General features: G+C 49.6%; 1 protein-coding gene across 7 annotated transcripts in view; it reads left to right on the forward strand.

The window, feature by feature from the left end:
• The window catches only part of LOC135208401 (formylglycine-generating enzyme-like), a 226,969-nt gene that overhangs the window by 99,966 nt on the left and 101,796 nt on the right, over positions 1 to 25,207 (forward strand). For 6 of the 7 annotated variants that reach the window (XM_064240536.1, XM_064240532.1, XM_064240533.1 and 3 more), the window contains exon 2: positions 8,145 to 8,591. In XM_064240536.1, coding sequence (XP_064096606.1) covers positions 8,166 to 8,591 — 426 coding nt within the window. In that variant the 5' untranslated portion in view covers positions 8,145 to 8,165. Of the gene's footprint in view, positions 1 to 7,468; positions 7,569 to 8,144; positions 8,592 to 25,207 lie in introns of those variants that run through there. The other variant, XM_064240535.1, reaches the window with a different exon arrangement.

Here is a 25,207-nt window from a genome sequence, read left to right on the forward strand (position 1 = left end):
GTGAGGGCGCTACGGCGCTATCTGAAGAGAACTCGACACCTCAGGCCTGAGTGTCGACGCCTCTTCGTTAGCACTGGGGTTACCAAGAAAGAAGCGTTTCCAAGAAACACGCTTTCTTTCTGGCTACGTGAGGTGATCAGGAGAGCGTTACGAGGCTGATGGTAGTGACGACATCCGTACGCTCCGACCGAGAGCCCACGAAGTCAGAGGTATCGGACCTCCTTAGCGTTCCGTAAGAACTTCTCCGTGGCGCAGGTCCTGAAGGCAGGTGTCTGGGCCAACCAGACCACCTTCACGTCCTTCTACCTTCGGGATATTGCCCACAAGTCCTTGGATACTTTTTCCTTGGGACCTGTGGTGGCTGCTCAACACGTTGTGTAAGCTTACCCAGCACCCGAGCAGGCAGAACAGCATCGATTCCTGGTATGACTGGGAGAATGAATGTGCGAATGAGAGTGTGACTGGCTTCTCTTCACCATCTTTCTCTACCTCTACCTGTGGGCAGAGGGATACGGTCGTCACCACGCTGGAAGGGAGTCAGATGCAGGTAAGCTACTCGACCGAGCTCCATCCTATCCCTTTAACTAGGGATAGGAGCGTATATCCACCACTTTCTCCTACAAGTGGGAGGAAGTGGATGCCTACATGAGACAAACCCATGACCTTATATTTGCTCCTGTACAGGAACAAGTTCTTACAATGCTGGTACGAAGAGATACGCTTGCCTCTCTCTTAGTACTCGGCCCAGAGGTCTGACCATTGATCCTGCGGTGCACACCCCGATCAATCGGACAGAGGCTTGGATCCCTCCCTCGCTCTTACGACCAGGGAGGCATTCCAGGGATGGACGAACACCAGTCTGTTCATCAAAAGACTCAGATTCCTCCCACCAAGAAGTGAGTCTTCCTATTGTTAAAGGACCGATGGTTTGTATTATGTATCGGAACAAATGACAATTTGTCGAAAATTGCATTTTTCCTAACTATACAAACCTGAGGTCCTTTACATATAGTCCCTCCTCATGCCACCCCTCACTCTGCGTATTTTGCATGGGCCAAAAGCAAAAGTGATTTGTTTACCTCCGATCGGACAAGCAGTTAACTACCGTTCTCCCCTTGTTCGAAGCTTACGACCGTTCCAGCTGCCGCTAGCTACTTCTTATTGTTAAAGGACCTCAGGTTTGTATAGTTAGGAAAAATGCAATTTTCGACAAATTGTCATATTCGCGATTTTCAGTACGTATGGGTGCTGATAACCAGTTAATGGTGCTTCTGTTAGGTATGTATAGTCGCTGATAACCGGAAATCAGTGTTTGTTCCGATACAAATACAAACCTTCGGTCCTTTAACAATAGGAATTAACTTACGACGTAGCTGGAATTACAGCCGTTGAATCTTGAACAAGGTGGTTAGGCAGTAACTACCATGGGGCAGGCTAGCCTGCCCGGATGTAAACAACTCCACTTTGCTTTTGGCCGTCTTCCGATGAAGACGTTTGTTTGTGAGCTCCGGCTGACTGGTCGTTGATCTTTTTTCCCGGTGGGATCCTTTTGGTTTATTTTTTGTTTTTAAATAGTTATAAATATGTGGTGTTTGATATTAATACTATTTGTCCTTGGTTTTTCAATTAATATACAAACCCACTTTTTGTGATAGCCTTTGTAACCGCCCCTCTACTTGTGTTAAGAGTCAGCGGCTAAGGTATGCTAACATATTATTTACATTCTTTCGCCCTTTAACACTGACTCAGACCTGCATGAGGACAAGATATGTATTTATCGTGAGGATGAGACATGTATTTAACGTAAGTGATATTGATCCTGTAATGGGACATGTATTCATCCGGAATTACGCTTACACTTGGGAATTACCAAGGGAACTTCAAAGGTTTGTCCGTGTTTTGTTGTTATGGTAATTTCTCTTCTTCTTCCTTTCACTTACTATTGGAAGAGGGTAGAAGGATGGGCGTGCGGTGTTGGGTTTGGGGATCTCCTCTCACTCGGAGGGCGGCGTCCTTGGATGTGTGAGGAGTATCCTCATTACTTTAATAATTTCTTTATTTTACAGACTAGTGGTGATTGTGTTTTCAGCAGTATTGGTTGGATACTCTTTGTGTTGGTTATCTTAACCTTGGAATTGTACCTATGACTCGTAGCATGTTGCGTACCAATCCTTGAGTGTGTGTACTGATCCCCTGCTGATAATCATTTCATTACCACTACTACCCGGGAGTTATGTCACTGGACGAAGCTGTTGCGCTGCCTGTGAGGTTATCTACTCCTGATGGTAGAAGTCTGGCAGAAGGAGAAACCGAAGAGGAAGAGAGCTCGTCAAGTGTCGTCATCCTCCTCTTCGAGATCTTCATATCTTCATGCCTCCCCCCTTCAACTTTTAGGCTTTGCCGTAAGAGAAGGTGGTCTCCCCCCCTGAGAAGTCTCGTCACAGGACTTCTAAGGGTCTGTCTCGCTCCGGTGAGACAGGTGGGTCTTCCGCTGGTCCTCCCGTTCCTTCGGGAACGGGTCCCGTCTCTCTTTCCTCGTGGAGAAAGCAGACGGGGACCATGGAGGTACTGGCCACCGCTGGTTTCTCCTCTCCCGGTTCCGAAGGTTCCACCTCCGGACCGGGAACCATCTCGGCCACCCGCTTGCGAGCGTTACCAAGTGTACGGTCACCTACGGGTGACCGTGCAGCCAGGGTCCAGACTGCGGAGTTCGCTCCCCGTGTCAGGGCCCAGGCACGGAGTGGAAGATGGTAGGAGTCGCTCGGGGGACTCTCGTCAGACTGGCGATCGCTCTCGCAGCGATCGTCCGGTTGCCCAGGGTTGATGTATCATTCCCACGGGTCCGTGCACGCAGTGGCTGGTGGAGGCGGGCCATCCAGCCCTCTTTTAATTAATCCTTTTCTTTCAGAGACAGCCCAACCCAGACGACGGTCGCATTCGCGCGACTGACCAGTCTCAAGGGTGGCAGACGCTTCACCTGCCAGGTAGGGGTTCGTAGCCCTCCTCGAGGAAGCGATCTCTCCACTGCTAACTCCCGCAGGTCCCTCCGGACAGGTGCAGTTGGACCGTGTTGCTTCGGCAATTGCCCAAACTCCATCCTGAATGGAGGACCTGTCGGTTGTCCTGAGGAACTGGCGAAGAGGAAGTCTAGGAAGAAGAGGAAGGTGTCGCCGTCGTCTTCTGCCGCCTCTTCCCCTTCAACTTCTGAGGCCCCCCAGCCGAAGAAGAAGAAGGTAGCCTCCCCCCACCCTAAGAAGTCTCGCTTAGAGACCTCTAAGGGTCTGTCCCACTCCGGTGGGACAGTTGGGGCTACCGCTGGTCCTCCTGTTCCTTCGGGAACGGTGCCCGTCTCTCCTTCCGCAAGGAAGAAGATGACGGGGACCGGAGGGTACCGTCTAACACCGGTACCTCCTCTCCTGGCGCCAGAGGTTCCGCCTCGACGCCAGGTACCGTTTCGGCCTCTCGTTCGCGAGAGGTACCGAGTGTACGGTCACCTGCAGATGACCGTGCAGCCAAGACCCAGGCAACCGAGTTCACTCGGCGCCAGGATCCAGGCACGGAGCGGAAGACTGGTGGGAGTCGCCCAGGTGACTCCCACCAGGCCAGTGATCGCTTTCGTGGCGAGTCGCCGGTACCCAGGGTTGACGCGACGGTCCCAGACCAGCTGCGGGCTGAGGCAAGGAAGCGGTCCCCTCGGTCGCCTGAAGCGGCGTGATGCCCCGTGAGGACAGGCCTCGCTCCCACCGCAACAGCGGACTCTGCCGGTCCCCTGACCGCCGCTCCCACCGGGACCGGGTGGAGAGGGGGACCAGCAGCAGCTCTTCTGACGCTCGGGACCGTCGCCGCAGTTCTCGGTCCAGCCTACTGGTTCTGCTAGTAGGCAGGGTAGGAGCATCAGGTCTCCCTCACCTGTCCCTTCAACCTCCTCAGGCTACACCGGGAGGAACAAGGCGAACAGGAGTGACCGAGAGGAATGCACTTCTTACGGTCCGGCCATGAGCCTGGTTCGGTCTTGGGACCAACAGATCCTCGCTCAAGTGGTTGGAGGAGATCGTGGGGGGCTGGCGAGGATGAATGACGCTTCCCAGACTCTCAGAGGGACCATCACCGCCGTTCACGTGACGGTCCATCTGGACCACGCACTCAAGAGACCAGGGTGGGCTCCCCCTTCGGTCCTCTTGAGAGGTTTCGACCTCAACGAGGACTGTGATGCATCGGAGGACGGTATCGGCTCTCTCCTGTCAGGTGCTCGCTCAGCCCCACCCAGATGACGGTCACGGTGGTGGCAGACGTTTAGCCTACAGTACGCGTTCGTAACCCTCCTCGGGAAAACGTTTTCTCCTGACGGTAATGTTTTCCTAGACTCTGAGTGGCCATCACTGTGCTGCTCGTACTCGCTTCTCCGACTGCTAGTGCTGGAAAGGCGAGCGAGTATCAATCTTCCTCCCCCATTCCCTCTCTCCCTATGGCTGCGAAGGGAAGGGGAGGGATCCTGCAGAGCGTTCTCCGTAGGATTCCACGTTGGGGACTTCGTTCCTGGGGGGACCTTCGGGTCCTACCGGACGTAAGTCCCCGTCGTTGAGGAAGGATCTTGCCCCATCCTCGATTTCTATGGGAATCGGGAGGACCACCACCCGATGATCGTCTGACGCCAAGTGGTTAGAGTTCTTTGGAATTTCTAGCACTCTCTGAGTGTTCTGGTCTTCTACGATCTGCAAACACTTGGGCGAAACCACGGTCCAGAGTGGGCGAGATGAGAATTCCAGATAATTGTTACTACGATAATCGGGAATCTCGCCAAATGCTCGAATTCCTGGAATTTCTAGCATTCGAGAAAAGCACTGCTGCTGAAGGAAGAATATCTCGGGAAGGGCTCAGCCTGGAGGGACTTGATGGTCCGTCGCCTCAGTAGGCGGCCAACCCCGGGATAGAAAAGAACGGGTGGGAATACCAGTTTGGCTTGAACTATCGTCTTTGGTATCCTGTTATCACTCCCAGGAGTTACCAGTTTCGATTTTGAGATACTTATGGTATTGTTACAACAACACCACCTCAGTGTTTGCATTCACTGAAATCCGTTTCGATTAAATGCAAATGCTCGAGCGTATTTTTTTGCTCTCGGTGGTTCTATCTGAACACATTCCTTCTTGGAATGGATTACCTGGCAACTCAGGATGACGAGTGAGTGAGAGCTAGCGGTGTATTGGGCTGCCTGCCGCAGCCCAGTACAAGCTGGCTCTCCGAGATAGCACGGTCGGATTATGTCTCTCTCCTCTACAATGATTGACTACCGAACCAAATCTCTGCCTGGCAATCACAGACTCAGGTATCTGGTTGGCTGGAATTCTCGCATATGTGAATGACCATCTCTACTGCATCGCCTTGGACATTGCGAGAATTTTCAGACAGAGATATCTCAATAGACTCGCTATCGTCTTTCTGTTACCGCACGGTAACAGAAGTCTGTAGTCTAGTCTCCCACTGCATCGCACCTGCCGCTGCGGTAATGCGGAATGATTTCTTCAGACATCTGAGTTTGTCTTTTAAATATATCTCGTATTTGTGGGTGTGCAATTGTTCATTGTTCACCCCGAATTGTAGATGTATAACAGAAGGCATCGCCTGTTCCCTGCCCTGCCAGCTCTACTTCCAAGTATATAGACCTCCCTGGATAACCTGGGAAGAAGTAGATGATTCAGCTCATGAGAAGCGTTTTCTTCAGGCAGTACATCCCTGTGTTTTCATTGCTGAAAAGCGCTCTGCTTTCATTGCAACTCCGGCTTCTCACTGAACAGCAATGAAGTAGCGGTTCAACGTTTTCAGTCCTTTGTAAATCACAGGGATTAAGCCGTCTTCGCGAGTTGGTGTCATCGGCGGGACTTTTCTAAGTTCAGAATCTTTAGAGTTACTTCTCTCGATTTGGCTGTGAAGACGTAGGTGTGCATTCACCTACCACCTTCATCCTCAACAGCACATAGTGTTGTTTCTCCTTAGCTGAGATTCAACTACTATGAGAACTTCTGTCTTGCCATCAGGGACCTCGGTCTCTAGAAGGCAATTGACTTTCGCCTGTTGGGCACATGCCTTGAGAGAACCATCATCTCGCCTTCCGGCATCGGTGGGAACAGATAGACGATTTGTGTGGTCTTATGGCATAATCCTTCAAAAGGCGAGGGTCACGTGACTACGCCTCGGATGTTTGGACATCTCGCCTCACACAACCGAACGCAATCAGTTGGCAGCTGTCGAAGCATCCAAGACCGTCACGAGCTACGCTGTGGACTTAGTTCGGTTGTTCCAGATCAATCATTACTTCGTCCTACTAGCTTGTTCCGGTACCCATAACCATCGACACCCACCATGGAGTGTCGGTGTCCTATCCACCGCGGAGACGAAGAGACTTCGCTGCAGTGGGGTACGAGACCGCGAGAGACTTCGCTACAGTGGGATACGAGACCGCAGGAGACTTCGCTGCAGACGGATAGACCAGTATGGGTACTGGACATCACTCCGAAGAATATGTCGGACAGAAAGATGGATAGGTCATCGTGACTATATCCTTCTTTCCCTCCGGGACTGCCCAGAGGTCCTTGGAACCTCATTTCCCTGGACCAGTGGTGGATGCTTGTAGATGTGTTTGCTTACCCAGCTCCTCGACATGACAAGTTGCATCTCGTCCATGGTGTGCAGTTTAGAGGTAAGAAGGATGCGAGAGTGACTTGCTCTCCCCCTTCCCCGCCTCGTCCATTCCTCGTCCTTCGGGTTGAGGATAGGACTCCAGCTCACACTGGCTGGTCGGACGATTGATGCGGTAAGCCCATACATAAGCATCCCTTTTATGTTTCTTATCAGAATCATAGAAGCAGTCCCGCTCCTTCCTCTAGCAAGGGGAGGAAGGGGACTGGCAATAATGCAAACCCTTCTCAGAACTTTGCATTAATGTCTCCGATGCTAATATTCTTCACAGCCCTTTTCGGATGAGTCACGATCCCTCACTCATTTCGAAAAGGCCCAGAAGTCTGACTCTTGATCACGCAGCTCCTATACCCCGATCAAGTTGTCAGAGGCAGCAGGGCACTCCTCCTCGCTCTTACGACCAGGAGGAGTAGCCTAGGTGCGCAGAACTCCAGTCAGTTCTAGAGGCTCACTCAGATTCCTCCCACCAATCAGTGAGTCTTCCTATTGTTAAAGGACCGAAGGTTTGTATTCGTATCGGAACAAATAACAATTTGTCGAAAATTGTATTTTTCCTAACTATACAAACCTGAGGTCCTTTAACAAATATGCCCACCTCATGCCACCCCTCAATCTGAACCTGGGCCGAAAGGCAAAGTGTTTACATCTGGGCAGGCTAGCCTGCCCCACGGTAGTTACTGCCTAACCACCTTGTTCAAGATTCAACGGCCGTAGTTCCAGCTACGCCGTAAGTTAATTCCTATTGTTAAAGGACCTCAGGTTTGTATAGTTAGGAAAAATACAATTTTCAACAAATTGTTATTTTTCAGCGCTGAACAGTCGCCAGAAAATCGGATCGCCGATAACAGGGGACTGCCTGCAAAGTACTGCAGGTTTGTGAATGGGGTCCTAATTAACTCAATACTAACAGTACCTGGAAAAAATTATTTGTGCATTAGATATAATAAATGTCAGCTGTGTACTTAGAGAAACTTAGCTCTCCAAATTAATCAGGGAAGTAAAAAATCCAAACTTTTACTCGGGCTGATTGAAAGCCTAAAACATGACCTACATGACTCACACCCACAATTAATAGTACCTTCATTGAGCAGAAGACGGGCAGCATAACTGCAATAAACCAGAATGATCTGGTAGTCAGATCTGTGAAAAGTTTGATCTAGTTTCATTGATGATGAGGACTGAAATTCTTGAGCGTATTTTAACAGTACTGCTTACCAAGATTTACAAACAAGAAAAGTTTGTATTTTATCCTTATATTAACCAATATTTTACATGTGTCCAACTCCCTGCAATGCACATATTGATTTCTTGTATAGTTAGCAGAAAGTCAGTGAAGTATTTTAAATTAGTGGAAATCTCTCACTAGGCACTTACTTGCTTTATCAAAATCCCTTATGATCCACTTTAGTTTTTTAAAGTCCTTGTCTAAATCATACTAATCTTTTCAGGTGCAAGTGAAGAGTCCAAAAATGACAGGAAAGTTAATTTTTGTGATAGTTGTAGCTTGGTCGCTTCATATGGTGACTAACAGTGAAGTAGAAGAACAGTGTAATTTGGAAGAGGACACTGAAGCAAAAACTGGGGGTGGATGTGGTTGTGGTGGGGCAAACAGAAAAAAACCTGAAGATTCAGATGTTGAAAAAAATGAACAATCAGAAGGGAGACCCAGCTGGAAATACAGTGAAAGTGCCAATATTCCTTCTGATATTCGAACTGATCAGATGGTGAAGATACCTGGAGGAAAGTTTATGATGGGTACCAATCATCCCCATTTTGAGGCAGATGGGGAACAACCAGCTAGATGGGTAGAAATTGATTCATTTTATATGGATGTCTATGAAGTATCAAATGCAAAATTTCAACTCTTCATCCAAGCTACTGGATATACAACAGAGGTTTGTTACTGCAGTTTTAAGAATGACTTCTAATTAATTTTTTATATAAGCAACTTACCCAACTAATTACATAGCTATAGTTTCACTATCAGTCAGCAGCTAGAATTTTGGAAATTAGCTGTAGCACCATTTTGTTTTGGCTAGGTGACTAACCCTGCCCACTTTCAGGGTAGCGAGGAACCAACTCAGCAGAGAGTTCATTTGTTTCTGCCGGTGATGACTATAACAGTGATTTTCATCAGCGGAACTTTCGATTGTTCCTATATGATATACAAACTGTCAGTCCTTCATAATAAGAGTTACTTACAGTGTAGCCTGGACCTGTTTCAGTAGTTAACTACCGGTCTGGTCATTGGTAGTCTCTCCTACCGGATGTAAACATTCCAATTTGCTTTTGGCTCTCGTTGTGGAAGGACGTGTTCTTCACCGCCCTCTGCTCGATCTCTGCCCAACTGTTGTTTGCTATTTCTTCATCTTCTACTCCGGTGGGATTATTTCTTTTTCTGTTGAATATTTGTGGATTTCTTATGTTTAAATGAATATCCAGCAAACCCTAGATTTACAGCCGTTGTTGCCCTGTGCCCGCAGCCGGCGCTGCCCCATGGTAGATGTCAATAAGTTCGAAAAGATCTGCGCCTCCTTTTATGGAGATCCTCACCGTGCCTCCTGCTGAGGGTGTGAGTGTAATGGAGATATCATGTGTGCGGAGTGTTCCCTATGGTCTGCTGCTCATTGGGGGGAAAGTTTGCTGGAAGAAGGAGGTATGTGAAGAAACCTAACCTGTGTGGAGAGTAATTCGCCCCAACCACTCGTAATATTGCAAACCCTTCATCCTCATACCTCTCTCCTAGCAACCGTCCTGTACTCTCTGCCACCCCTTCGGGGGATGCCTCTCTCTCCACTTTCTCCTCCGATGAGTCAAAGGGGAAAGAGGAAGGGGGGCTGCGGCCGCAGAACTGGTAATGCTCCTCTTAGTGTCCCTGCTCGCTTTAAAGGTACTCATTTGGAGTGAGGAGGGACTCCTCCTAACCCGACTTTTGCTTCTGCAGGTGATGTGTCGGGACTAGGCCAGGCATGGTCTTCACTTGGACTCGTGTGTGCTCCCTTGGTAGAAGCGCTGCTTGCTTATCTGAACCGTGCATTCAGCAGTGCTACTACCCACTCCGGAGTCACTACTACCACGACCACTGTGTCCCAGCCCGGCTACTACACGGCTCTACACCTGGTGTGGGCACATAACCCCACGAATGTGACATCTTAGGTTAAGGTGCAACACCATCTGCTGTCACCCAACCTACTGATGCCTCCCACCCCTGTTTCGGGATATCATCGTTGTCAGTGTCAAGGTTTCCTACTCCTCCCTTGTCCCCTGTGGATATGAAAGGGATGCCAGCCATACCGGCTATTATGCCTGCCATGGAACATGCACCAGAACCCCGCCCTGTTCCTGTGCTTGTCTCTGTTGCCAACCCTGCTCCTACTACTGGACCTACTCTTGCTCCTGGACCTGCTCCTGTTGATGTTCCTTGGTTGGCCCTTACTACAATCCTGCAGAAGCTGTCAAAGAGGAAGTCGAAGAAGAAGAGATCAAGGAAGGTGTCGTCGTCTTCGTCTTCATCTTCATCTTCGTCATTGTCGTCGTTGTCTGCTGCCTCCTCATCTGTCCCTTAGAAGGTTTCACCACCTAAGAAGGGGAAGGTAGCCTCTCTGCCCCCAAAGAAGCCTTGCCTTGAGTCTTCTAAAGTGTTTGCATCCTCCCTCCTTGGGGGAGGCAGTTGGCTCTCCCACTCCTTCGGGAGAGGGAACCAAGACTCCGCCCTCAGGGACTAGAGTCTCTGGAGCCTGTGGAGCACGAACCAAAGTTTGTCCTCCAGTCCCTAGTTCCAAAGGTGCTGCCGGCGGGACCAGGGCCATGTCGGAGACTCGTTCATGAGTTTCCCCCGAATGTACAGTGGTACCTCGAGATACGAAATTAATCCGTTCCGAGGCGCCCTTCGTATCATGAGTTTTTCGTATCTTGGACCGCATTTTACATGTAAAATGGCTAATCCGTTCCAAGCCCTCCAAAAACACCCCAGTAAATTTCATAATAAAAGCTAAATTGACCTATAAACAATGAAATACTACAACAATTTGGACCATTCAATACCTAACTTAATAACGTACTGCTAATTACGTACCTGTAAATAAAGTGTATTAGTGTACATGGTATACAAGAAATACTGTTCGTATGTAGTAAAATGTGGTAAGCTTACCTTTCGAGTGAGGCTATCTCTGAAATTGGCGACAGAGGAGGAGGACAAACGGCAGATACGTATGTACGTACGTACACTTAACTTTACGAAACATAAAAAAATGTAAGGAAAACATACATAAACTAAAATTTACGAAACACATTAACAAAACTGTAACACTTAACCTTGCAAAAAACTAAAATTAAAGAAATTTTTGTTGTCTTTTTTTGATCTTTGAATTATTTTTTTTACTTTTTTATACTTACATAGGTTTTTTTTTTTTTTTTTTTTTTTTTTTTTTTTTTTTAACAAAATTTCAACTTCATCACCACTTTCAACTTTCTGTTTTTTAGTATCACTTGGTTCTTCCTTTTTACTTACTCCTGCTAATACTAAAGGCCTCTTTAAAAAATAACTATCCAAGGAAGATTGCTTCCGCCTACTTTTCACAATGTTCCTAAAACGACTCGGGCAAACGTCATCGAACTGCGTAAGCATGCGACCTGTGTGAGCCTTTTCGGGGTGTCTTTTTTTTCTACAAATGATTGCACTTTATGAAAAGCGGCTAGAACATCCTTAATTTCTGCCGTTGTCATAGGGTTGTCCTCCTCCTCGCCGCTGCTAGAGAACTCCTCTTGAACGACGTTATGTTGCATGGCCTCCAACTCCTTCAGGTCATCCGTCGTAAGCTCCTCTTGGTGCTCCTCGAGAAGGTCGTTGATGTCGTCCTCGTCGACGACCAGCCCCATGGACTTGCCGAGTGCAACGATTTCGTGAAGATCTGGTTGCAAAACAGTTTCAGGATCGTCAATGTTTCTGAATCTGCAGCACCAGCTTCGCCCGCGTCGAATCCCTCGAAGTCTCGGGGCGGGATACGGCATCAGGCCAGAGTTTCCTCCACGAGGAATTCAAGGTTCGCCTCGAAACCTCCTGCCAAGCTTGGTCAATGAGTCGGATGCATATCACAACATCGAAATGCTCCTTCCAAAATTCACGCGAGGTGAGGTTTGTGGTATCGGTGATGTCGAAACATCTTTTGAAAGATGTTTCGTATACAGCTTCTTAAAGTTCGATATCACTTGCTGGTCCATGGAGGAGAGGGGTGGTGTTAGATGGAAGATAAAGAACCTTGATGAAGGGATACTCCGCTAGGATATCTTCCTCGAGGCCAGGAGGGTGGGGAGGGGCATTGTCCAACACCAGCAGACATTTCAGAGGGAGGCACTTCTCTTCCAAGAAATTCTTCACTGTCGGGCCGAAACACAGATTTACCCACTCTGTGAACAAAAGCCTCGTTACCCAGGCTTTCGCATTAGCCCTCCACATCACTGGAAGCTTCTCCTTAAGCACTTTGTGGGCCTTGAAGGCTCAAGGAGTCTCGGAATGATAGACCAGTAGGGGCTTCACCTTGCAATCCCCACTGGCGTTTGAACAAAGTGTGAGCGTAAGCCTGTCTTTCATAGGCTTATGCCCGGGTAGCTTCTTCTCTTCCTCCGTGATGTACGTCCGACGAGGCATTTTTTTCCAAAAAAGGCCAGTCTCATCACAGTTGAAGACTTGCTGAGAACTGTAGCCTTCCTTGGTCATCATGTCGTCGAACGTCTTTTTAAAGGCTTCGGCCGCTTTCGTGTCCGAGCAGGCAGCCTCCCCAAGCCGCACCTCTGAATGGATGCCAGTCCGTTTACGGAATTTCTCGAACCACCCATGCGAAGCCTTGAAGTCTGGGGTTGGCGTTGATGTCCCTTCTCCGTCGTCTTCGGCCTGGGCAATCAAATCGCCGAAAATAGCGCTGGCCTTGTGGGAGATTGCCGTCTCCGTTATCGTATTGCCAGCGATTTCTTTGTCTTTTATCCAGACAAGAAGCAGCCGTTCCATCTCGTTGTGCACGTGGGTCCTCTTGCTGGACAAAATAGTGACGCCCTTGGAAGGTGTAGCTGCTTTGATGACATCCTTCTGCTTAAGGATGGTTCCTATTGTCGACGGATTTGCGGCCGTATTCCTTGGTGACACACTCAATCGCATACCAGATTCATACTTCTTGATAATCACCATCTCTGTCTCCAAAGAGAGCATTTTCTTCTTTCCGTGAATTTCAACTTCTTAGGACCCATGACTACTATATACTGTACGTAATTTACGTAACACGATAAAGTACGTATACTGCAACAAAATCACTAACGAATTTACGTTAATAAACGAAATCGTTAGAACGAACGAATACCGCGTGCGTACGATAACGATGCTGGGACGAGTGGCCGAGGCACGCTGCTACGTAGTAGATGCATGATGGGAAGGATGGTGACCAATAGGGGAGAAGGATCTCATGGCGGTGACTAGCATCAGGAACCAATGGGAGAGCAGGAGGATGGTGGAGTCTACTCAGTTAGCGGTGCGTGAGTTTCAAAATTGTTATTGGTGGTCCGGGCGAATCTCGGACTTTACAGCAACAACCTTTCGTATCTTGAAAAATTTTTGTATGTAGAGCCGTAAAATTTTTTGTGTTAGCTTTCATATCACAAGTTTTTCATAAGTTGAGCCTTTCGTATCTCGAGGTACCACTGTACAACCTCCCAAAGAAAGTCATTCATCCACAGTCAGCGAAGGGGAGTCAGCTCTCCATCAAACAGTGGCACGGGGCAAGAGAAGGGAACGAGCCGTGGCTTAGGCCCACCTGCGAAGATCAAGCCTGGTTCTTTGTCAGGAGCCATGATTGATGTCCCTGTCCCTCGGGATAGGGCATCTGGAGAGGCTGTACAAACCTCTTCACTAGGATCTTCAGCCTCGAAGAGTCCTGGGGTGCATCATGGGGACGATGCTCGGTCTCACCAGGCAGGGAGCAGCATCACTGCTAGCAGCACTAGGGCACTGCAGTCACCAGCGCTGCTACTAGTCCTGCTACCAGCGCACCAGGAATCTATGCATTTTCCTCGGGAGAGCGTATTTCTTTGCAATTGCGCTCTCCTAGACCCACGCACTTTTCACCACCGTGGGTTGGTGGAAGGGCGTGGCTCACTCCCCCTGGCAGCAGCTGCTAGGAGGAGTGAGAGCATCTGATCCACCTCTCCTATTCCCTCTACTTCCTCAGGCTACACCGGGATTAGCGAGGTGAATAGTAGGAATCCCATAGAGCCTTCTCCACAGGATTCGGCGTTGGCTGCTTATGTCATTGGGGTTTTAGGACCCCGTCGAATGTACGCTCAAGTCGTTGAGGATGGATCCAGGAGGTCTGGTGAGGTTCTCCCTCAAAGGGAAGTCGATCGGGAGGAACAATCTCTAGAAGGACCGGATGGTCCTTTGCCAAGAGACTCAGACACCCCTGAAATATAGAGGGCCTTTGCAGAGATTGTTGCAATGATATATCAGCACAATGATCTTGGGGATCACCCCTCCTGCCTCAAATCTTTTTTGGGACCAAAGAGGGAACCCAGGGCTTCAACAGACCTCCACGGTCAGCCTTGACTGACGGAGTGTTTGACCAGGTGAATAATCTTGCTTCAGGACAAGAGAATTCACTTAGGTCCAGCCAATCAGATAGACTGCTTCCCCTTCCTCTACCTCATCAGAGGCGCTTTTAAACGCCCTCAGAAAGGCCTCTGCCGACCAAGAAGGTGGACCTGGACCTGGTTCGCCTCATTCTGGGTCTGTTGCTGCAGCACCTGACGAGCGAGAGTATTTCTCCCTCAGCATGAGGCAGCGACGTTGGAAGCTACCGCTAGGCAGTCTCCTTGTTGGACCTGTGGTCTTTCACAGTGTCTAAGGTCGCTGCTTCTTCTGGGGCCATTGTCCTGGGGGAAGACTCGGGGAGTAGGGTTATTACCTACCTGGCCCACCAAACTTCTAACCTGTGAGCAAACCTGGTTCTTAAGAGGCATGGTGCTGTCCTCTCTCAAGCAACCAAGTTGCTTGGCTCTGATTCAGTTTTGGCCTTACGGAACAGACCTTGCTGGGTTCTACCTCTCTCTTCAATAGAGAACAGGTAGATGCTGCGGTGGACAAGCGTCTGGATGACGATAAGGACCAGCTTGTCCACCAGGCAGTAATGGCAAGACCTTCGAGTCTGGCTAGCTTTTCTTTGGCCCCACTGAAGTCATCTGCTTCTAAGGGAGCCCAAAGAAATACCCCAGCCTTCTTCCTCTTCGAAAGGAACGCCGTCACACCCCTTTCAGCCAACCTTGCCTTCGGGGAAGGTGGTAAGGGTAAGAAGAAGAAGGGGAAATGGTAGGGTTGGCTTGCCCCTCCAGCTGCTGGTATTAGTGGGGGGATGCCTATTGAGCCATTGGGCAACTGGCAGTGATACGGAGCAGAGAATTGGGTTGTGGATGTCCTTCGGGAGGGTTATCTACTCCCCTTTGTGTCTCTGCCACCCATCACTAACCACCGTGTTTGTCTTCTTCCCTACGTCCTGGGATCATCAAAACATCAAGCATTAGTAAAGTGCAGATGCTGAACAAGGGCACTGTAGAAGTCGTGTCAGACTGGTCTCCCGGGTTCTACAGCTGAGTCTATCTCGTAGAGAAGACGTTGGGGGTTTGGAGACCGGTCATAGACCTTTCTCTCTTAAACCAATTAGTTTGCCAGACTCGGTTCAAGATGGAGACAGCACATTCGGTGTTGGCCTCGATCAGGGAGAATGACTTCATGCTTATGGTGAACCTAAATGATGTATATTTGGAAATAAGCATCGATCCAACATCGATCGTCCTGCAAGTACCTCCGCTTCGTCCTCGGCCCCCTGGCCAAAACAATCTTTCATAACTTTGGATGATGGGAATGCGGGGGGGAGATTAAAATGGCCTTTGCCAATGTACAGTCCTGTTCAAGTGCAGGATTGTCATCAGTTTATCATTTTCATTTCATTTCTCATTTTTCCATCTAGCCATACTTCATTTCACCGCTGAATGATCTTATAGGTTCCAGCGCTTGGGCTATGCCCTAAATTCCATATTCCATCCATCCATCCATCCGCTTTGTCCTCGGGGGAACAGTCTGCCAGTTCAGGGCACTATGCCTTTTATCTCTCGACAGCTCCCCAGGTGTTCACGAGAATGTTCAACCTGGTCTCGACTAGAGCACATTCACATGGGATATGTCTTTTGAGGTATCTCGACAATTGGTTGGTCCTGGGAGCTCGCAGTTGCTACAGGACAGGGATCGCCTTCTCAAGTTTTGTCAGGATCTAGGGGTCTTGATAAATCTGGAGAAGTCCGATCTTGAACCCAAGCAGAGGATGTTGTATCTGGGCATGCTGATAGACACGGTAGCAGCAAGGGTCTTCCCCTTGGACTCGCATATCAGCAGGCTCAGAGAGGCAGTGTGGCTGTTCCTGTCAAGTCAGGAACAACCTGTTTGGCTTTGGCAAATCGTGATTGGTCACTTGTAGTCATTGGAGGAGCTGGTCCCTCATTGGCGACTTCACCTTTGGTCTCTCCAGTGGAGACTGAGGGAGTATTGGTCCCAGCCACAGGATCCTCAGCCATTCCTCATTCCTCTCTTGCTCCTGTTCTGAGACGCATCGAACGAGGGATGGGGTGACACCTGGAGGAGTTGCTGACTTCAGGAGTGTGGAACCTTCACGACAAGTGCCTTCACATCAATGTCTTGGAATTCTAGGCAGCCTTCCTGCCCCTCCAAGAGTTTTGGGAACGAGTGATGGAACACTTTATGGTGTTGATGAGCGACAACACCACAGTAGTGGCATATGTCAACAAGCAAGGGGGACTTCAGCGTATGGGGGCATCCAGTTGTTCACCACCCGGTTCAACAGGAAGGTGGAAACCTTCTGCTCCGTTGTTCCAGACCCACGGGCAGCTGCAGTGGACGTGTTCCAACATCTGTGGGACAACCTAGAAGTTTACGCTGTACCTCCACTCTGCCTGATTCGAGCTGTGATCAGCAGGATGCGGATCATGTAGAATCTTCAGATGATTCTGTTAGCACCCAAATGGCCTCAGGCCGTTTGGTATCCTGACCTCCTGGCTCTTCTTTCTGAGGCACCGAGAGAGATCCCCCATGTCGGAACCTGCTGTGTCAACTGCACATTGATGGTACCACCAGGCAGTAGAGTACCTGTGTCTTCACGGCTGGAGGTTATCCATCATCTCTTACGAGTGAGAGGCTTTTCTCATCGAGCAGCAACAGAGATGGCTGGATACCTCAGACAGTCCTCTGCAGCAGTATACCAGGGAAAGTGGGCCGTCTTTTGTGGTTGGTGTCGTAGATGGGGTATCTCTTCTGTTGGAGCCACTCTTCAGCAGGTCGCGGACTTCCTAGTCTACCTTCGCCGAGGGAAGCTCCTCTCTGTTTCAGCTGTAAAGGGGTATAGGGTTACATGCCCTTGGTCCTAAAGCTGAAGGGTGTGGATATCTCATCTACCTTTGAGATATCTCTACTCATGATGAGCTTCGAGAGGTCTTGCCCACCCAGGGATCTCAGGCCTCCTGTGTTGGATGTGACTCTTATACTACAGAGCCTGACTCATGCCCCGTACGAGCCACTGCGAGAGTCCTCAGACAGGGATCTGACCCTCAAGACCGTCTTTCTGCTGGCCCTGGCATCGGCGAAGAAAGTAGGTGAACTGCATGGTCTTTCTTTCGATGTTAAACACCCAAGAGGTAGGGGATCTGTTATGCTCGACTTCATCCCGGATTTCGTGGCGAAGACTCAGAATCCATTGGTTCCTGACCCTAGCTTCGAGTCCTTCTCCATCCCCTCCCTGAGTGACTTGTTGGTGATGATCCAGACGAGATGCTTCTTTGTCTGGTTTGAGCACTACAGCACTATCTGTAGAGGACTTGCCATCTCCGTCCTGAGTGTTGAGGACTCTTCGTTAGCACCGGTGGTTCCAAGAAAGAGGTGTCATAGAACAGTCCCTTTATGGCTTCATGAGACGATCGGGAAGGCGTACTCTGCTGCTGGTGACGACACTGGTACACTTCGTCCGAGAGCTCACGAGGTCAGGGGCACTGCCCCATCCCTCACATTCCATAAGAATCTGTTGGTTCAACAGGTTTTGAAGGCGGGGGTCTGGGGAAGCCAGACCACCTTCACCTCTCATTACATTTTGGATATTGCCCATAGGTCCTTGGACACATTTTCCTTGGGACTGGTAGTGGCTGCTCAACAAGTTGTGTAGCTTACCCAGCTCCTCTACACAGACAAAGTCGCATTGACCTCATTGTACGGTATGATTGAGCATGAATGCGGATTGACTGGCTCTTCTTCATCCCTTTTGTCCTTCTCTCTCCCTCCAGGTAGAGAGTAATGCAGACTGTTACATGCTGGAGTGAGCATAGATGCTGGTAAGACACTCCTGTGGTCCCTCACAGTGTCCAAGGTCGCAGCCACCTCCGGGAATATTACTCCTGAAGGTGACTTGGCTTTCAGGAGACTTTGCCAGTCTGGAGGTAGGGCCATTTCCTACCCCGCCCACCAGACGGCAAACCTGTGGGCCAACCTAGTACTGAGGCGTCGGGACGCAGTCCTTACCCGAGTGCCAGGGCAGCTGGGCGTGGGGCGGCATTGGGACTACGAAACGAATCTGTACAGAGTTCCTCCTCTCTCTTCCCTGGAGAGATGGGTGATGCTGCGGTGGAAAGACGTTGCACTGATGACAGTGATCGTCTGGCACACCAGGCAGTTTCGAAGGCTTCTGGGCAGCCTCGATCAACTGCGGCCAAGCCTAAGAGTTTGGCTAGTGCTTCCTTGGCTGCTAAGACGGTTGCCTCGTCTAAGCCCCGAGGAAAGACTCTGCCTTCGACTTCTGCCAGGGGAGGTTGTCATCAGCCCCCCTCCCAGCCCTCCTTTCCTTGAGGAGGGGCGGGGAAGAAGTCTAAGAGAGGCGGGAAACGCTAGGGACGGCATTCCCCTCACCTGCTGCCGAAAGTGGGGGGGTGCCTGGCGAGCCATTGGGCAACATGGCAGCGCTACGGTGCCGAGACCTGGATAGTAGACGTCCTTCGGGAGGGATATCTAGTACTTCCCTTCGAATCTCGGCCACCCCTCGCCTCCAACCCGGTCCATCTTCATACCTACGTTCTGGGAACATCAAAGGACGTAGCACTTTGACAGGAGACCAAGACCATGCTGAGCAAAGGAGGAGCTGTGGAGATCGTCAGGGATCAGTCGCCGGGCTTCTACAGCTGCCTTTTCCTGGTGGAAAAGTCTACAGGGGGCTGACGCATGGTGATAGATCTCTCTCCCCTGAACCGATTCCTTCGCCAGTCTCGGTTCACGATGGAGACGGCACGTTCCGTGCTCGACTCCATCAGGGAGAACGATTTCATGCTTTCAGTGGATTTGAAGGATACCCGTCCATCAATCCTCCAGGAAGTACCTCCGCTTCATCCTCGATGGGACAGTGTACCAATTCAGGGCACTTTGCTTCGGTCTCTCAACCGCCCCACAGGTGTTCACATGAGTGTTCACGCTGGTGTCTGCTTGGGCCCACTCGTCTGGGATACGTCTTCTGAGGTATCTCGACGACTGGTTAGTCCTGTGCTACGGGACAGGGATCGACTTCTAGAATTCTGCCACAATCTGGGGATTGTGGTGAACTTCGAAAAGTCCGATCTTGAACCCAAGCAGAGGATGAAGTACCTGGGTATGCAGATCGACACGGTAGCAGGGTCGATGTCTTCCCGCTTACTCGCGGATCAGCAGATTCAGGGAGGCAGCTTACCAGTTTCCTGTCTCAGCAGGAACAGTTAGCTCAGCAGTGGCAAGTCGTGATCGGCCACCTGTCGTCACTCGAGAAGTTAGTCCCTCACGTGCGTCTTCATCTACGGTCTCTTCAGTGGAGACTAAAGGAGAGTTGGTCACAGGCAGAGGATCCTCCGTACTTCCCCGTGTCCCTCACGGAGGAGGTGAGGCAGGACCTAGCCTGGTGGCTGGACGACAGGAACCTCTTAAGAGGAGTCCCTCTCTGCACTCCCCCCCCGGAGATGTTGCTGTTCTCAGACGCATCCACCGAGGGATGGGGCGCACACCTGGAGGAGTTGCTGACTGCAGGAGTGTGGGACCATCATGACAAGTACCTTCATATCAATGTTCTGGAGCTCAAGGCAGCGTTCCTCACTCTCCAAGAGTTCCGGGACCGCTTAATGGGACACTCGGTGGTGTTGATGTGCAACATCACCACAGTAGTGGCATACGTCAACAAACAGGGAGGCCTAGTGTCCCTCCCATTGCACCAGTTGACGCTGCAGGTGCACGAGTGGGCTGTGGCTCACTCGGTAGAGCTGTCAGCCCGCTACATTCCAGGCAAGAGGAATGTACTAGCAGACAAGCTCAGCCGTTGGGATCAGGTGATAGGGTCAGAATGGTCCCCTACACCAGGACGTGGCAGAAAGGCTCTTCAACCTGTGGGGGCGTCCAGTAGTGGATCTGTTCGCCACCCGGCACAACAGAAAACTCCAGGTTTTCTTTTCAGCCGTGCCGGACCCATGGGCAGCTGCAGAGGACGCTCTCCAACACCCTTGGGACAACCTCTTCGCCTACGCCTTTCCCCCGTTCAACCTGATTTGCAAGGTGATCAGCCGAGTGCTGGCCACCCCGAATCTCAGGATGATCCTGGTGGCTCCCAAATGGCCCCAGGCCGTTTGGTATCCGGACCTGCTGGCTCTGCTTGCAGAAGCACCGAGAGAGATTCCCCCTTGGCACAACCTCCTCGTCCAGCCACACGTAGAACAGTACCACCGGTCAGTCCAGTCTCTACATTTTCACGGCTGGCTGTTATCCACCATCTCTTGCGAGCGAGAGGCTTTTCTCACAAAGCAGCAACAGAGATGACTGGAACACGTCAGACAGTCCTCTGCAGCTGTGTACCAGGGAAAGTGGGCCGTCCTCTGTGGTTGATGTCGTAGACAGGGTCTATCTCCTCTCAGAGCCACTCTTCTTGCTGGCCCTGGCATCAGCGAAAAGAGTAGGGTCTTGATGGTCAGATCCCTGTCTGACGACTCTCGGAGTGGCTCGAAGGGTCTTCAAGTCAAACTCCTAAGGATGAGAGTCACATCCCACCCCGAGGGCCTGAGTTCCCTGGGTGGGCAAGACCTTTCAAAGCTCCTCATAAGCAAGGAGATCTCGAACGAGTCCGAGATATCCAATCCCCTCAGTTTCAGGACCAGTGCCAGGGCGGCTCTATATCCGGGGTCATAAAACGCCTCTTCTGCGTTCAGGACTGCGCTGCTGAAGGGAAACCTTCGGTCCTACCTGCCGTAAGCCCAGTCTTCGAGCAGGAATAAGGCTCCATCCTCGATTTCTATGGAAATCGGGAAGTCTATATGCTCGAATTACTCGATTACTTTCTGTCATATGAGTGGGTTCCCCCCATTGACAAGATACTGAACGTTTTGTCAGGTAAGGGGGTAAGCCCCATTGACGAAATATAAAACTCTTTGTCACGTAAATGGGTTAGTTCACATTGACAAAGATTCCAATAACATATCGCGTAAGCGGGGTAAGCTCTCATTGACAAGATTCAGAAGAACCCTCATTCATAGGTCACTACCTCACTGAGGCTCTTAGGGGAAACAGACTTGTAGACTACGTCCATGAAGTCTTCTGTCCGATAACATAAGAAGCTGAGCTGTCCTCTTCGGTTCTCGGTTCTAACTTGAGGGCTCCCCATCGACTAATGCTAATTCGTTCTCTTGGCTAAGAGAACAAAGACAGTCGATCTCCATTCCCTCTCTTCCTCGTCGAGGAAAGAATGTAGTAGGGAGGTAGCTGTCCAAGTGACTACAATACTCTACGTATTTTACCTTCGCGTCATATTACGATTAAGCGATTGTATGGTTCAAGTTATATACGCATACCGTGGTTATCCCTACGGATGGCAACCGAGAGGACTATTATTCTAATTGCATTTAATCGGTAATCCCTGCAACCTTCCGGGAGTTTCCGGTTTCCCTTTTTAGATATTTAAGGTATTGTTACGACAACACCAACTCAGCTTCTGTATTTAGCGAAATCTGTTTCGTTTAAATATACCTGCTTGAGAGTTTCTTTCTGCTCGATGATGATAACAAACCTATTCCTTCGTAGAATGGAATAGCTGGCAACTCAGGCGGAATAGTGCGAGACGGCGAACGTAGGCTGCTGTCGCTGTAGAGCAGCTCAGTTCCAGCTGGTTCTCTGTCATGCACGGTCGGTTACGTCTCTCTCTCCTGCGGAATTGACTGACTAACCGTATCTCTGCCCTACAATCACGGACTTTAGCCTCAGGTGGTTGAGGGAATGCTCGCATGCATGAATGAACATCGCCTTCGCTTTGCGAGAATTTTTTCAACAGAGATATCTCTTAGACCTTTTCGGTTCTGTTTACCACACAGTAACAGAATTCTGTACGAGTCTACCGCGGCATAGCACTAGAATAATGCACACCTGCTTAGGCAAATAGCAGCCTTATTGGGGAAGGAAACATGCTCGGTGAGGGAAGGGATGATTCTGCTGGGGACCATTTCCTTGCTGGAGAAGTTTGTTTCCCTGAAGAGACTGCAATTCAGACCTCTCCAGTTTTTCCTGCCGGAAAACTGAAATATCATCGAAGATCTGGAAGTGATTCTGAACATCTCTCAGTCGGTCAACGATCACCTAAGGTGATAGAGAGTAGGTGCCAGGCATCTGGAGAGGGGAACAGATGTCCTGGCACATAATCTAAAAGAATTGGAAGCAATTCGGTTGGCTCTCCAGTTCTTCGAAGAACGAGTTTTGGCCGAGTGGTCCAGATCAACTCGGATAATTCCACAGCTCTCGCATATCCCAAGAAGTATTGAGAAACACTCTCTCGGTCCCTGTTCGAGTTAACGAGAGAGAGCCTGTTATGAGCACGGGCACGGAACAACGTAACGATCCTCAAGAGGTTTGTTGCAGGATTGCAGAACGTCCGTGCGGATCTTCTCGATCGACGGCAGAAACTACTGACGTCCAAGTGGACTCTTCACTTAGAAGTATGTCGAGAGTGTGGAGACTTTAAGGGCGCCCTTTGATAGATCTCTTCGCAATGTTGAAGACGAAGAGGCTTCCTCTAGACTGCTCCCTTGTTCTCGATCTGGGAGCGGTGGAGCAAAAGACGCCATCCTATGGAATTGAAAGGGGATGGATGTTTAGTCTCTTTTCCCCTATTCAAAACTCTTAGGAAAAGTAATAAGATAATTTGCGGCGTCAGAGGGAGCGTGGATGACGCTGATCGCCCCATGTTGGCCTTCGAGCGACTGGTTCACAGAGGTCGTGTCCTTCCTAGCGCACTTTCCAAGGACCCTTCCCGAGAGAGTCGGTCTACTCTAACAGCCTCACTTCGAGAGGTACCACAAAACCTCTCCGCTCTGAGTCTGACTGCGTTCAGACTATCGAGAAGTTGACCAGAGCGAGAGGCTTTTCAAGACTAGTGGCAAGTGCGATTGCCAAGGCAAAGAAGAGCTTCCTATCTTGCAGTGTACCAATCGGAGTGGGCCGTTTTCTGAAGATGGTGCAGGAAGAATGGCTTTTCCTCCACCTCAACCTCTGTGAATTAGATTGCTGTCTTCTCTTTCCGTCTGAGGAATGTGGATAAGCTGGCAGTCCCGACTATTAAAGAATACAGAAGTATGTTGTCGACGGCCTTTAGACTCAGAGATTTGTATCTGTCGAACAACAAAGCCCTTCACGATCTTTGAGGTCTGTTGAAATCTCGAAACTGTCTAAATCGAACCTTCCGGCATGGAACTTAGACGTAGTCTGGAAGTTCCTGATGTTGAAGCCTTTCGAACCTCTCCTTTCTGCAAACTTAAAGCACGTGACCAGAAAGGCTAATTTTTCTAACCACTCTAGCTACGACAAAGAGGGTTAGTGGGGTTTATGCCATCAGCAGACATATTGGCTTTAGAGGACATAATGCTGTGTGTTCTCTAAGCCCTTCGTTCTTGGCTAGAAGAAAACCCGTATAACCCTTGGCCCAGGAGCTTGGAGACCAAGGGATGTCACAATTGATTGGGAAAGAGCCAGAGAGAGTCCTGTGCCCTGTCAGGGCTCTCAAGTTTTTAATAGGTAAAACTAAAAAGAAAGTCAAGATCCTTCGGACAATCTGCGGTGTTCCGTAAGAAGACCAGACTTGCCCATGTCTAAAGAACGCCCTGGCGTCCTTTTAAGGAGCTCTTTCAAAGAGGCTCATTCGTCATGTTGGACAAGGTTTTAAAACCTTTTAAAGTGAATGCTCACGAGGTGAGGGCGCGGCCTCGGAGGCATTTCAAAAGAGCATGGCACTCAGTAACATCCTGAGTGCCACGTTTTAGCGAAGCAACTCTGTGTTCGCTTCACACTACCTGCCGGATGTGAAGACGACATATGAGATCTGCTGCTCGATAGGGCCATACGTGTCCGCTGACGCAATCTTGGGGGCAAGAAGTACCACTCATCCTATCCTGTAGAAAATGGTTAGGAAGAGCTGTTAATTATAGTTGTTGGGTCGGCCGCCAGTGGCGGACTTCTCAATTCTTAGCTTTAGTTGAACATCTTTAACTTTGGCTAGGTTGGTCAGGTGGTGATATATACGTATTACGTACTTCTTAGCCCTCATAGTATGGTCAATATGGTCTAGTCACATTGTGGTCACGCTCCCGTTGACAGATCATCTAGAACTCACCAGCTATACAGGTCACTACCTTGCTGGAGACTCTAGTAAAGCAAAAGCCGACTTGGGTGACAGTAATCACGAAGTCAGCTATGCTAACAGGTATGGAACCAAGATGTCAATCATCTGCATGCAATTTGTTTCCTAAATCATTACTGTTCTGTCCCTTCCCACCTCCAAAGGTGGGATTCAGCTATATATATCTGACAGGTAAGTTTCATGAACAAAATGATATTGTTATGATACAATAAAGTTTGTTCATACTTACCTGGCAGATACATGTAATCAAGTACCCACCCACCTCCCCTCAGGGGACAGTGACACTAGAAAATCTGAATAGAAAATGGGAATGGTTCCTGATACCCGCCTCCCAGCGGCGGGAATGGGTACTAACCACCTGGCCGACCACTGCGTGTGTCGTAAGTTTTGAAATTCTGTCAGACTTCAGAGAATACAGCTATATATATATCTGCCAGGTAAGTATGAACAAACTTTATTGTATCATAACAATATCATTTTTCCTAACTATACAAACCTGAGGTCCTTTACATATAGTCCCACCTCATGCCATCCCTCACTCTGCGTTTTTTTCCTGGGCCTAAAGCAAAAGTGATTCTTCACCTCCCAGTCGCGCTGCTGTGCGCACTGTCGGACAAGCAGTTAACTACCGAACTCCCTTGTTCGAAGCTTACGACCGTTCCAGCTGCCGCTAGTTACCTTCCTATTGTAAAAGGACCTCAGGTTTGTATAGTTAGGAAAAATGCAATTTTGACAAATTG

The sequence above is a fragment of the Macrobrachium nipponense genome, chromosome 35 (genome assembly GCF_015104395.2).
Source record: "Macrobrachium nipponense isolate FS-2020 chromosome 35, ASM1510439v2, whole genome shotgun sequence".
Lineage (NCBI taxonomy): Eukaryota > Metazoa > Arthropoda > Malacostraca > Decapoda > Palaemonidae > Macrobrachium > Macrobrachium nipponense.